Source organism: Hypanus sabinus, chromosome X1 (assembly GCF_030144855.1).
Source record: "Hypanus sabinus isolate sHypSab1 chromosome X1, sHypSab1.hap1, whole genome shotgun sequence".
NCBI classification, from domain to species: domain Eukaryota; kingdom Metazoa; phylum Chordata; class Chondrichthyes; order Myliobatiformes; family Dasyatidae; genus Hypanus; species Hypanus sabinus.
In genome coordinates, this window is record NC_082738.1 from 65756688 (window position 1) to 65771100 (window position 14413).

The following is a 14413-nucleotide window of genomic DNA, read 5'->3' on the forward strand; positions in this document are numbered from 1 at the left end:
AAAGAGTACAGTCGACGTTTTGGGCCAAGACCCTGCTGAGTTCCTCCAGCATTTTGTGTGTGTGTTGCCTTAATACAGCATAGTTATAGTGCCTGTGATCCAATGAATATGTGCCAACCATGGTGCTTGCACAGATTTTGACCCTATGATTATCGGCATAATAAAAACTATATCAGCCATATGAATAATAGGCTAGCAATTTATGGACAAAATTTAGCCAATGTTAAAGATTTTGCACTTAGTTTAAAATAAATCTCATGTGGGGTACATTTCTGCCTGTCAATCATTTTTCTTACTTTACACATTTTTGTGCCAACTTTAAAATTTAGAATGTCAATTGTGGCTAACTGTATGGAGACATGTGAGCAACACCAGCATTCACTGATTTTTGTTCAGTTGCCACCACTGCCTGTCAGGAATTTGGACATTCTCCCAGGACCACGTGGGTTTCCTTGGGTGCTCTGGTTTTCCCTCACATTCCAAAGGATTTTAGGGTTAGTGAGTTGTGGGCAGGTTATATTGGCACCAGAAGCCTAATGACACTTGCAGCCTACCATAAGCACATCCTCAGATTGGACTGTGCTGGTCATTGATGCAAATGATGTATTTCACTGTGTGTTTTGACAAAAAAAGCTAATCTTTAAGTGGGGGGGGGGGGGGGGAGAGAAAACAAACCAGTTAGCCTGACATCAGCAATGAGGAAATCAATTATATCAGTTATTAAGTGGTTTCAGGGAAGTCAGAAAGTAACAACAGGAATGAATACTATTAATGTGGATTTATGAAAGGAAAATCACATTTGACAAGTCTGTTAGAAATTTCCAATAATGTAATTCAGGGGATAGTAGTAAATGTGGCACATTCAGAAGGCCTTTGAGAAAGCTGGCTTGGAATTGAGGATTCATTAACAGAGAATAATAATAAATAGTTTATTCCCATGTAGGTGGGCTATAACCTGCAGGACTCACAGGAATTGATGTTGGGACCCTGGAGGTAATGATTTAGATTAGGGGATGAAGTGTAATAATTCCATATTTCGTAGTCGCGCGCAAAGTGCTACGGAAGGAATACACGGAGACAGAGAGAGCTGAACTCGGAATGACTTTACTGATTCAAGCTCGCGCACTTAAATCTCCCCTCCCATGGGTCCCTGCGACCAGCGGGGTGGACGTGACATCAGACCGTCCCCGGAAGGTCCACCCCGAGCGTGTCTGCCTACAGCTCCCAATGGCGGTTTGAGTCCCGTGTGTGCGGACCGCCACACCCCCCCCACCCCCCAGAAATGTCCATTGGGGGAGTGGAACCCCCAGTTTGGGTGGCCGGCCCCGCCGGTGTGGTGTGGGTACCCTCACTGGTTGCTCAATGTCCAAGTGCGCCGGTTTGAAACGGTCCACTGTAAAAGTCTCTTCCCGGCCACCCACCTCCACGACACATGGTTCCGTTGCGCCAGATCACCTTGAAGGGTCCCTCGTATGGCCGCTGTAGAGGGACCTTGCATGCCCCTGTGAATAAAAACATACTCACAGTCTCGGAGGTCTTTAGGGGTGAAGGATGGCATGGGACCATGCCTGGAGGTCGGGACCGGTGCCAGGGTCTCTACCTTGTCCCGCAGCCTCGTTAGCACTGCTGCTGGAGTTTCGTCCGAACCTTGGGCCTCTCGTACGAACTCACCCAGGACTGTCAGGGGGGCGCCATAGACCAATACCTCCGAGGAGGTGCCCAGGTCCTCCTTTGGGGGCTGTGCGGATGCCCAGTAGGACCCAAGGAAGCTCAACTGTCCAGTTGGGGACCCTGAGGCGCGTCATCAGGGCCGACTTGAGATGCCGGTGGAATCGCTCTACCAAACCGTTGGACTGGGGATGGTACGCTGTGGTGTGATGCAGCTGGGTGCCCAGGAGCTGTGCCAGTGCTGTCCACAAACCAGACGTGATCTGCGCCCCTCTGTCGGAGGCGATGTCCGTTGGGAGGCTGAACCTGGCGATCCAGTTTGCGATGAGCATCCTGGTGCAGGACTCAGTGGACGTGTCTGCGAGCGGTACGGCTTCAGGCCACCTGGTGAACCTGTCTACCATGGTAAAGATATACCTGATGCCCCGAGAGACTGGCAAGGGGCCGACGATGTCCACGTGGATGTGTTGGAACCTCCTGTGTGTCGGCTGAAACTGCTGGAGGGGAGCCTTCACGTACCGCTGGACTTTGGCGGTCTGGAAGTGTACGCAGGTCCTGGCCCAGTGTCCGACCTGTTCGTGCAAACTGTGCCAGACGAATCAGTCTGCTACCAGCTTGATGAACGCCCAGGTGGATGGATGGGCCAGGTCGTGCAGCGTGTCGAACACCCGGCGTCTCCATGCTGCTGGAACCACGGGTCGGGGTTTGCCGGTAGACACGTCGCACAGGAGTCGATCCGCTGCCGGGCCAAAGGAGACTTCCTCCAACTGGAGCCCCGAAACAGTGGTGTGGTAAGCCAGGATCTTGGTGTCCGACCGTTGTGCTTCCACCATTGCTGCGTAGTCTATTCCTGAGGATGATATGCCCACTGAGTGGAGGGAGGGGCGAGACAGTGTGTCGGCGACGACGTTGATCTTCCCTGCGATGTGGCCGACGTCCGGACGTCCGTGGTGAATTCTGAAATACAGGATAGGTGCCTCTGCTGCTGAGCCGACCATGGGTCCGATACCTTGGCCAGTGTGAAGGTGAGGTGCTTGTGGTCCGTATACACGGTGAACTCCCTTCCCTCGAGGAAGTAACGGAAATGTCCGACAGCCAGGTAGAGTGCTAGCAACTCTCTGTCGAAGGCGCTGTACTTCACCTCTGGTGTCCGTAGGTGCCGGCTGGAGAAAGCGAGTGGTCGCCACTGGTCCTCAAAGAGCTGCTCCAGGACTCCGCCGACTGCCGTGTCGGAAGCGTCGACTGTGAGTGCGGTGGGTACATCGACTCTCGGGTGCACTAGGAGGACCGTCTTAGTCTGTTTGAACGCCTCCGTGGGCTCCGCGTCCCATGCCACTTCTTTGGTCTTGCCAGCCATCAGGCGGAACAAGGGTCTCATGATGCAGGCTGCCGCCAGCACAGTTGACTATCCCTACGAACTCCTGCAGGTCCTTGACCAGGCTGGGCTTGGGGAACTGGCGGATGGCCTGGACCTTGTCCGGTAGGGGAACTGCGCCATGTCGGTTGACTCTGTGGCCCAAGAAGTCGATCTCAGTCAGCCCGAATTAGCACTTCGCCGGATTGATTGCCAGTCCGTGGTCGCTCAGGCGATGGCAGAGCTGGCGCAAATGTGCCACGTGCTCTTGGTGCGAACTGCTGGCCACCAGGATATTGTTCAAGTAAATGAAAACAAAATCCAGGCTGCATCCCACCGAGTCCATGAGCCTTTGGAAAGTTTGGGCTGAATTCTTGAGACTGAAGGGCATCCTCAGGAATTCGAACAAGCTGAACGGGGTGAACGGGCTGTCTTGATGCACTGGGTTCTGATGGTGTCCCCTGACCAGGTCGATTTTGGAGAAGATGGTCACTCCATGCAGGTTCGCCGTGAAGTCCTGGATGTGGGGCACCGGGTATCTGTCGGTGGTTGTGGCATCGTTGAGCCTTCTGTAGTCTCCTCAGGGCCTCTGTCCTCCTGCGGACTTGGGTACCACATGCAGCGGGGATGCCCACGGGCTGTCTGAGTGGCGTACGATTCCCATCTCTTCCATCTTACGGAACTCCTCCTTGGCGAGGTGGAGCTTGTTGGGTGGGAGCCTGCGAGCTCGGCCGTGGAGAACTGTGGGGTGACTATGGAGGGGAATTTCACCAACACCCTGGCGAATTTGTTACCCGAGAGGGTCACGGAATCCAGGTGGAGGGCCGGTAGCTTGGCTTCTCCGAGCTGGAAAGTCTGGAACGTCTCAGCGTGGACCAAACGGCGGCTTTTCAAGTCGACCAGGAGGCAGTTGGCTCGTAGGAAATCTGCCCCTAGTAGTGGCTGTGACACCGCTGCCAACGTGAAAGTCCAAGTGAAACGGCTGGACCCGAAATGCAGTGTGATAGTTCGCGGGCCATATGTCCGAATACTGGTGCCATTTGCAGCGGTGAGTTTGGGGCCTGGGACCACGTTATGAGTGTCCATATTCGAGGGGAGGAGTACGCTGACTTCGGTCCCGGTGTTTACCAGGAAGCGCCGCCCAGAGTGTCGGTCCCAGAGGTACAGGAGCCTTTCTCGGTGGCCAGCCGTCGTAGCCATTAGCGACGGCTGGCCCTGGCGTTTCCCGGAAAAGCACATGATGGATGGCAGCGGCGCGCGCCTGAGCCCCATCTTTGGTGATAGAAGCACCATTGTTCTGAACTTTCGTCTTTTCCCCCGTGGGTCTCGACGGCTTCAGTTGTGGGGCCCGGGCTTTGGGGTGCGCGATCATGGCTAGGCCAATGGAGGCTGTTCCACGTTGCTTGCTCTGCCAAAGGAAGTCTGCTTTAGCCATGACCCTGCGTGGGTTGCTGAAATCCTCACTCACGAGGAGGAGGCGAATATCCTCTGGCATTTGCTCGAGGAACAACTGTTCAAATAAAAGGCACGGCTTATGGCCGTCCATGTGTAGGAGCCGCGCAGCGGGAGAGTCCGAAGGTACAGATCAGGAGCGCCTTAAGCTTAGTGTACCCGTCCTCCGTTGGCGGCTGGCGTAGGAAGTCAATGATCTGGCCTGCCGTCTCCTGGTCGAGCGTGCTGACCACGTAGTAGTACTGCGTGGCGTCGGCTGTAATGTCTCTGATGTTGACCTGGGCCTCAGCCTGCTCGAACCAAACGTGGGGCTGAGTGGCCCAGAAAGTCAGAAGCTTCAGAGAGACCGCACTGTGCGAATTGCTCGGATTCATGGCTGGTCGTTGAGCTGTTGGTTCCAGATGCCGTCTGGAACATCGGGGTCACCAATGTAGTCGCACGCAAAGCGCTACGAAAGGAACACGCGGAGGCAGAGAGCACTGAACTCGGAATGACTTCACTGATTCAAACTCACGTGCTTAAATCTCCCCTCCCCTGGGTCCCTGCAACCAGCGGGGATAGTTCCATGTGTGTGGACCGCCACAATTTCCTGATTATTGAAGGGTCCAGGTGAAGTGGTTGTGGAGAGGATGTTTCCAATAGTGGCACAATCTAGGACCAGATGGCACAGCCTCAGAATACAATAACACCTTTAGCACTAGCACGTGTGGATTTTCTCAATGCGGTTCTTGAACCAATTATTATTGTAATTCACTCATTCACAGGATGTACACATTACTAGCTGGTTCAACTTTTAACGTCTATCCCTAAGACTAGGACCAGATGGCACAGCCTCAGAATAGAAGGATGTCTCCTTAGAAAAGAGATGAAGAGGAACTTCTTCAGCCAGAGGTGGTCAAACTGTGGAATTCGTTGCCATGGACAGCTGTGGAGGCCAAGTCATTGGCTCTTCATTAGCAAGGGCATCAAAGGTTATGGGGAGTAGGCAGAAGAATGGGGTTGAGAGGAAAAATAAATCAGCCATGATGGAATGGCAGAGCAGACTTGATGAGCTGAATGGCCTAATTTTGCATCTTTGTCTTATGGTCTTATGATACAAATAGGGTGGCTGTAGAAAGAATGCAAAGATGTTGAGGGGGATAATTGATGAAGTAGAAGGGCCAAAACAAGATATTTTGAATGCCCACAGGAAAAGTCTATTTATTTATTTATTGAGATACAGTGCAGCATAGGCTTTTCTAGCCCTCTGAGCCAGACTGCCCAGCAATCCCCCATTTTAACCCTAGTCTAATCACAAGACAATTTACAATGACCAATTAACTTACCAACTGGTATGTCTTTGGACTGTGGAAGGAAACCAGAGCACCCGGAGGAAACCCATGCGGTCATGGGGAGAATGTACAAACTCCTTACAGACAGCAAGAATTGAACCCGGGTTGCTGGTACTGTAAAGCATTGTACCATGCCACACTACCATGTACACTACCTTGCTGCCCCAAAAAATGAACCTCAGGGTGACATATATGACTTTGATAATACATTTACCTTGAACTTTGGTAGAAATGTTCAGCAAACAACCAAGAAGACAAATGGTATTTTCACCTTTACTGCAAAAGAATATGAGTGCAAGAATAAAGATAGCTCATTCTAATTATAAAGCTGCACATTGAGACCAGACAGCACATGGAAAAGCATAAACAAGAGATTCTGCAGATGCTGTAAATCCAGACCAACACTCACAAAGTGGTCAAGGAACTCAACAGGTCAGGCAGCATCTATGAAGAAGAATAAACAGCTGAGACCCTTCATCAGGACTGGAAAGGAAGGGGGCAGAAGCCTGGAATAAGAAGGTAGGAGGAGGGGAGTGGAAGGAGTACAAGGTGATAGGTGAGACCAGGAAGAGGTAAAGGACTGAAAGAAGGAATCTGATAGGAGAGGAGAGTGGGCCATGGGAGAAAAGGAAGGAGAAGGGGCACCAGAGGGAGGTGATGGGCAGGTGAGAAGAAGGAACCAGAATGGGGAAATGGAAAAAAAAAGAGTGGGGGTGGGGGGAGAAGAGATCACTGGAAGTTAGAGACATTGACATCAATGTTCTACATAAGAGTTCTAGAGTTAAACAGCACAGGTTCATGCATGCCACTGATGGAAAATCATGTGCAAGTCTAAGGAAGAATCTACATCCCTCTGAGGAAGGGCAACCAGTATTCATCAGATCCATTCTTGACAGCCCAGTATGGCGAGGTTAACAGATTGGTCCTATACCTTTCAAAGTTTACAAGAAAGTCATGTTAGCTCAATAAAAAGTAGAGAATTCTTACAGGACCTGATAGGACGCTTGAACTGATTATGCAGGGGGTCATGGTGTCAAAATATGGGACCAGATTTGCAGGGCTGAAATAAGAAGAAAAATGAGATGTGAGAGAGAGTGAGGGGGGAAGAGGGAGGGTGAGAGAGAGAGAAAAAGGGAAAGGGAGAGGGAGAGACACACACACAGGACAAAGATGGAGAAACAGTGGGATATGACAAGATTCATTGGATATGCCATCAGTTCAGGCGTAGCGCTTGGGAAAAGTTGTCACAATCTTAATTTTTAACTTAAGTCATAAGGCAGCATGGTAGCTTAGCGATTAGTCTGATTGTAAGATTGCAGTTCAATTCCCCAAATGAGAAGAGATTGTAAGTTACAATGCCACAATGTGATGTATGGGCTCTACATCTCTTGAAAAAATAACTGGCTCCATCGCTATAGCAGGTTCAGATGTTTTATTAATTTCTCCCAATTTTCACACCAAGTCCCAACATGTGAAAATATATGTACAGTGAAGAAAAAACTATATACAATATACTGTATATGTACAATATAATGTTTACATGGATCAACTACTACACAACTTAGTTCACAAGCACCTACCACAATTAGAGTCTCTCTCCAACCACACCCTGAGGGATACACTGAATCCCTTTAGTCTCCCCACTCCCCACTGTCTATGGTACCGACCATTCTACACACTGTGCGTGTGCAGTTTCTCATGAATAATACCAGCAATGCCTCAGTTGTGCCTAGATATACCTGGAACTGCCAAACCACAAACAAATTAACACAGCACTCCACAAACAACAAACATAAAACATACATGTATTAATACACTTAGCTGGTGTTCCCTGGTTTGAGTGTGTTTTTTTGAGGTTGTAAAATTATTACAATACTGCCCCAGCCAGTGTCAGAAATGTCTGTGAAAGACGAACACTGAACTTTCCAATTTCAGCTAGCCTACACACCCAGCCGGAGTGGCACGGTAGCGTAGCAGTTAGCGCAATGCTTCACAGCACCAGCGATCAGAGTTCAATTCTCGCCACTGTCTGTAAGGATCCCTGTGAACACATGGATTTCCTCTGGGTGCTCCGGTTTCCTTCCACATCCCAAAGATGTACAGGTTAAGGTTAGGATTAGTACGTTGTAGGCATTCTATGTTGGCGCTGGAAACATGGTGATACTTCCAGGCTACCCTCAGCACATACTTGGACTGTTGGTTATTGACACAAGCAATGCACTGTATTTTCGACGTACATATGACAAATAAATCTATTCTTTAACCAGTGGCTGAATGAGGGTTACATGGTGTCCTGATGCCTCTACTTCCTCATTGCTCATTGCAAGGTAAGTGCAGAAGTCCGAAGCCTACCTGAGCTTTCTGCGCACTGTTGTCGGTATGAAGGGAAATGTAAGAGTCTGGGTCCGAGTGGACAGGAAGGGATGGTGATGCTTGAGCCAGGTTGTTGACGGGGAGCTGTGATGCTCCGGACATCTGCAGCCGCTGGAACTCCCGCTGCCTCTGTTGCTGCTGTTGTTGTTGCATCATCTGATACACCAAGGCTTGCTGGTCCTGGCTCAGAGAACATGGATTACAATGTCAACGCCATAAAGTCACTTCCAAAGCACCGACGTCTGAGCACCACCAGCCCGTCTTCTTAGCTCCTACCTCAGTCTACCTGCTGTTGAGGACTTCATCTCACCCCATCCACCACTGTCTGCTATCCCCCACATCCAATTCACATCCCCTTTCGCTCCTGACCTGCACCTCCAATTTAAACATCATAATTACACCTTGTTAATGCAAGTACCTAATCTGCCGATCATGTGGCAACTACTCTATGCATAAAAGTATGCAGACATGGTCAAGAGACTCAATTGTTGTTCAGACCAAACATCAGAATGGGGAGAAATGTGATCTAAGAGACTGACTGTCAGACAGGGTGGTTTGAGTATCTCAGAAGCTGCTGATCTCCTGGGATTTTCATGCACAACAGTCTCCAGAGTTTACAGAGAATGGTGTGAGATACAAAAAAACATCCAGTGAGTGGCAGTTCTGTTGACAAAAACGCCTTGTTAATGGGAGAGGTCAGAGGAGAATGGCCAGACTGGTTCAAGCTGACAGGAAGGCGACAGTAACTCAAATAACTACGTGTTACAACAGTGGTGTGCAGAAGAGCACCTCTGAACGCACAACGTGTCAAGCGTTGAAGTAGATGAGCTACAGCAGCAGTAGACCACAAACACACACTCAATGTTCAAAAACTTTGAGGTACAAAAGATACTTAATAAAGTGTACATCTTCATGGGCTGACCCCTCCTTCTCCAACCTTCTCCTGCTTTACTTATCTACCCTGATGCCATTCCCCATCAGGTCAAATGACAGCTCCCAGCAGAATACTCCCGTCAGTGCTAATTCCCCTCTACTTTTTCCCTGTAGAGTCATAGAGTACAACAACACAAAAACAGGTCATTCAGATTCAGCCCATCTAGTCCTTGATGAACTATTATTATGCCCTGTCCCACTGACCTACACTTGGACCATAGCCCTCCATATTCCTCCCATAACCCTACAATGTATTCCCTCTGATATGACACCCTCCACCCCAATTCTTTCTACTACTTAGTGATGTTCAGGGTATTGTACAGGAGCCAACTAACCAGTCCATCTTTGAGATGTGGGAGGAACCTGGAACACCCCTGTGGTCACGTAAAGAACATGCAAACTCCATGCCAGCAGGACCTATTGTTGGGACTGAACGTGGGTTCTGGGAACTGTATGCGTCCCATCCCTTTCCTACCTTTGATTCCCATCTGTTTAACTGTTGTGTAGTTCCACGTCAGACTTTTCCCTCATGGTAGCATATAACTGAACGTAACATTATAACAACACTAGCTGTAAGATCTGTGGTCAATTCCCCTAATGTCTGTAAGAAGCTTGTACGTTCTCCCGCTGAATGCATGGTTTTCCTCTGGGTGCTCTGGTTTCCTCCCACATCCTAAGATGTATGGATCAGTGTTACTAAGTTGTGGGCACGCTATGTTGGTGCCAGAAACATTGTGACACTTGTAGGCTGCCCAAACAATCCTCACTGAATTGATTTGATGCAAGTGACACAAAACAGATGTGAGTTTTGATGTACATGTAACAAATAGGTAATCTTTAGATCTTTAATCCCTTAATTCTTTCAGAATAGTACTTAAAACATTGATTTATCTAACTTTTGGTAATTTCTCCCCCCACCCCATCCTTCTGTCTTTTTCCTTTCCCCATTTTGTCTCTCCTCTTACCCCTTCTCTTTTTCTCACCTGCTTATCAACTCCTTCTGGTGCCCCTCCTCCTCCCCTTTCTCCCATAGTCCACTCTCCTCTCCTATTATCTCCCAGCTTCTCATTTCATTCCTCCTCCCCCACCTATACATCTTCCCCCTCACCTGGTTTCACCTATCACCCTAGCTTGCACTACTTCTCCTCCCCCCACCTTCTTATTCTGGCTTTTTCCCCCTTCCTTTCCAATCCTGATGAAGGGCCTTGACCAAAAACATCAACTGTTATTAATTTCCATAGATGCTGCCCCACCTCTTTGGTCAAGTTGCTAAAGGTCCTTCACTGATATCTCAGTCCTCAATTCATTGAACATATTGCAGCTTTATTCTACTGCTGTAAAACAACAAATTTCACAACATATATGATAGTGATAATAAACCTAATTCTGATTCTTAAGGTTTAGAACAGAGATGAGCAAAAATTTCTTTAGCCAGAGTGGTGAATCTGTGTAATTCATTGCCATAGATGGCTGTGGAGGCTGTCACTGGGTATACTTAAAGTGGAGGTTGATAGGTTCTTGATCGGTAAGGTCGTAAAAGGTTACAGGGAAAAGGCAGGAGAATGGGTTGAGAGGGATAATAAATCAGCCAAGAGGGAATGGGCCAAATGACCTGATTCTACCCCAATGTCTAATGGTGTAATGAATGAAGACTGTGTTCTCTTTCCAACCATATTGCATGGTTAACTTCAGAATAAAGTTTCCCAATAAAATAAATCCTGAATAAAACTTTAGCCACCTCAGCTCCACTGAACCACTCCGCATCCCCCCACTGTTGTGTATTTAATATTTCAATGATACTTGAGTAATTTTGTAAATATGTTATTGATTAAGCATTCTTTGTTTAAGTAGTTCATTCCACATTATTACGCTACCATTTGATATGCGCGCCCCTTGCTTAAAATAAACTCAATGTTAGACTCACATTTCATGTAGAGATGGTCACGTTTAAAAAAAAACAATGCAGCACATGTTCTTCAGAAGGAAAGACACAATCAAATTTTAAAATAACAGTAAACAGAAGAAGTCACATTTTCATAGAGTGAGTACTGGGTGATAATCATACGAAAACAGCAGAAATTGCTGGCTACACGTAAATATTGATGCATTTGATTACACAATAGATAACTGGATTTTATATACTGAATGGATTGAACAATATTTTGAAGCAAATGAAATAGCCAATGAGGAACAAGTGCCAATTTTGCTCAGCGTATTTGGTTTAAAGGCATACAATTTGCTTCAAAATTTGACTGCTCTAACCAAACCAGCAGCTTTGCTGATATTGTCAAAGTAATGCAGGAACATTTAGAACCACAGTCAACATTGATTACAGAGCGTCTTAGGTTTCATAAGCAGAATAAAAAGAAAGGGGAGTCCATTTTAGCATTCATGGCTGAACTGATTGTCTGAGCACTGTCAGTTCAGTAATGGGCTTGATGATGCACTGAGAAATCATTTAGTTCATGGAATCTTACAGGAAAGCATTCAAAAATGGTTCCGAACTGAAGCACAGCTCAAATTTAAAAGAACAGTTGAAATCACTGTTTCAATGGAAATTACAGAAAGATGCAATTGAGTTGCAGTTAGGAATGAAAGTGAGTGTGAACAAAATTGCAACACCTAAACAGAAAACAGCTTGGCCAATTAAATTGTGTTACCATTGTAGCAGGGGCTCACATACACCAAACAAATGCAGGTTTAAAGGTGAATCTTGCAGAAATTGCAACTAAGTAGGTCACATACAAAGAGCATGTCAGGCAGACAAAAATAGTGCTCAGGGAAGAGAAATAGCTAAAAAGTCAAGATGCAGTTTCAAAAAGAGCACTAATCTGCATGCTGTTGATGAAAAATCTGATAATAATGGCAGTGACACAGAAGTGGGTAGCCTTGAGATTTCCAGAGTGAACGTCAACAACGGACAAACAATATGGCTTATGCCAGAAGTGAACGGCAAAATAACTAAAATGGAATTGAAAGCTGTCTCAGCTGTTTGTCATTGAACAAAATGAATTTGAACGGCATTTCAAAGATACTAAACTGAAGCCTGCAGATATCCAACTCAGAACTTACACTGGAGAAAAGATAGCTCATATGGGAATGACATTTGTGACCATGAAATACAACACCCAAAAAGCCACATTGAGCTTGTATGCATGTAAGGGGGTTTTTTTCTCTTTGTTACTGTTGGGAAAGGGTTTCCTTTTGTTAACTAGCAGGAATGCTAATTTACTGATAACGAGAATGGTATTCCTTTGTAAACCAAATGGGGATTAATGTTCTTTCTTCTGAGTCTGTAAGCTTTTGTTGACGGGCTTTTGGGTAGATCGGCGCGAGGGGTCGAGAGAGAGGACGCAATGCTCTAAGCTGGGCGAGGATCGGACCCCAAAGGGGGGTCCGAGGCCGGGAGATTCTCTGAGGGGGGGGGGGGATGAAGCTAGATGTGCTTGGTTGACCACTCGGAGGGTCCTGAGCTGTTTGGAGAGTCGAGGAGTTCGGAGGGTCCTGAGCTGCGAGTCGAGGAGTTCGGAGGGGATCGAATGGTGGCCAGAAGACTTCAGTAATTGAGCTCCAACGGTTGTGCACGAAGTGGCTTGGACTTTGATAAGTTTGGCGCCTTTTCTTTAATTTTCTCTTCATATATACTGTATCGTTATTAATCACTTAGTTATAGTAACCTTTATAAATTGTACTCATTTAATCGCATATGGTGTACTGTCTGGTTTTGGGCGAGGCGGGGACATCACACAGCATCCACACCAGCTGATTACCCAGTTTGGCGGGGCCGAAGGCTGCTCCCCCTAGACAAGAACGAGCTGAGCGAGCCTGAGGCGACCCAGGGGGTTACATGCAGTAAAAACAGGAGGACTGGCATTGTGTGGGCATGATTGGCTATGACAACTACAACTTGATTTGAGATCCACCCACCATTTGCATGCCACATCCCCTGCAATGAAGCCAACTGAAAGTGAATTAAGAAAGTCACATGATGATGCCACAACTGTCACCATGACCTATTCCCCAACAGAGGACAAACAGGTGTTGGTGCCAACCTCTGTGCCTCTGCTTGGAAACCATATTGAACCAAGGAAGGATCATGCTGCTTAGAGGAATCATGAAAGTGTCAAAAGTAGTGGTCCCACTAAAACAGTTTTTGTAGGCAACTTATCTGAGAAAGCTTCCAATATGTTAATCAGGCAGTTACTTACAAAATATGGCCTGGTTTTAAGCTGGAAGAGAGTTCAAGGAGCTTCAGGAAAATTGCAAGCATTCAGCTTTTGTGGGTATAAAGAACCAGAATCTACTCGGCGTGCATTAAGGTTATTGGATGAACTTCAAGTGGAAGACAAAACGCTGCTTGTAAAAGTAGATGCAAAGACCAAAGCCCAGCTGGATGAATGGAACATGAAAAAGAAAGGAGTCAATGGAGATACGAAACGAGGATTTGTCAGATGATGTCGTAAAGGGAACAATTGAAGGATTAATAAGAGAATACTCCAGTGCAGAGAACGGAATGTATCTTCCCAACATCAAGATGCACAAACTAGAAGAAGAAAAAGGAAAGAAGAAGAATGGTGGCTGCCAGTGTCAGAGTCAACTCTTACAACCCCAAAACGTGAGATTGTCTTCAAGGCCACAAGTCACACCTGCCAAGAGAGTAAGAAATCCTGCACAGCAAATCTTTAGGCCTGAATAGGACAATTTAAAATTTACTATGCAGTGGAAGTCTGTACAGTAGTTGTATTATATAGTATACTGTGTATGTAGTTGAGATGAATCTATATTGAGTTAGAGTTTATAGCTAAGCAGAGAGGACTGTTGTGTATTTAATACTTCAGTAATATTTGAGTAATCTTGTTTATATGTTGGTTTCTTCATTAAATAATTCATTACAGGTTATATGTGTAAATACATAAATCACATTTCCATGTGATACATGCACGCCTCGCTTAAAGTAAAATCGAAGTTAGACCTGCATTTCGGACTCCCGTGTCTTCCTTTGAATTAGTGTAACGTTTTGAAGTTACTAAACATAACACCCACCACTCACTCTGAAACGCAGCCTTGACTGCACCACAGTCCATCATTCAGGCATCCTGTGGTCTAGCTTGAGTGTGATTTAGATCATAAGATTTATAGAAGCAGCATTGTACCAGTCAGCCTGTTGAGACTGCTATGATGGCTGATTTATTATCCCTCTCAACCCCATTCTCCTGATTCCTCCCCGTAATCTTTGATGCCTTGACTAATCAAGAACCTATAAATATACTCAGTGACTTGACCTCCACAGCCACTTGTGGCA

At 46.8% G+C, this 14413-nt stretch overlaps 1 protein-coding gene across 6 annotated transcripts in view; it reads right to left on the reverse strand.

The window, feature by feature from the left end:
• LOC132384979 (protein AF-10-like) overlaps window positions 1–14413 on the reverse strand; it is a 379099-nt gene that overhangs the window by 24771 nt on the left and 339915 nt on the right. For 5 of the 6 annotated variants that reach the window (XR_009509047.1, XR_009509048.1, XM_059956681.1 and 2 more), the window contains one exon: window positions 8158–8358. The exons of the other annotated variant lie outside the window; for it this stretch is intronic. Coding sequence is in view for 3 of the 5 variants with exons in the window: in XM_059956681.1 (XP_059812664.1) it covers window positions 8158–8358 (201 nt within the window). In the remaining 2 variants the exon portion in view is untranslated. The remainder of the gene's footprint in view (window positions 1–8157; window positions 8359–14413) is intronic. 6 annotated transcript variants of the gene reach the window in all.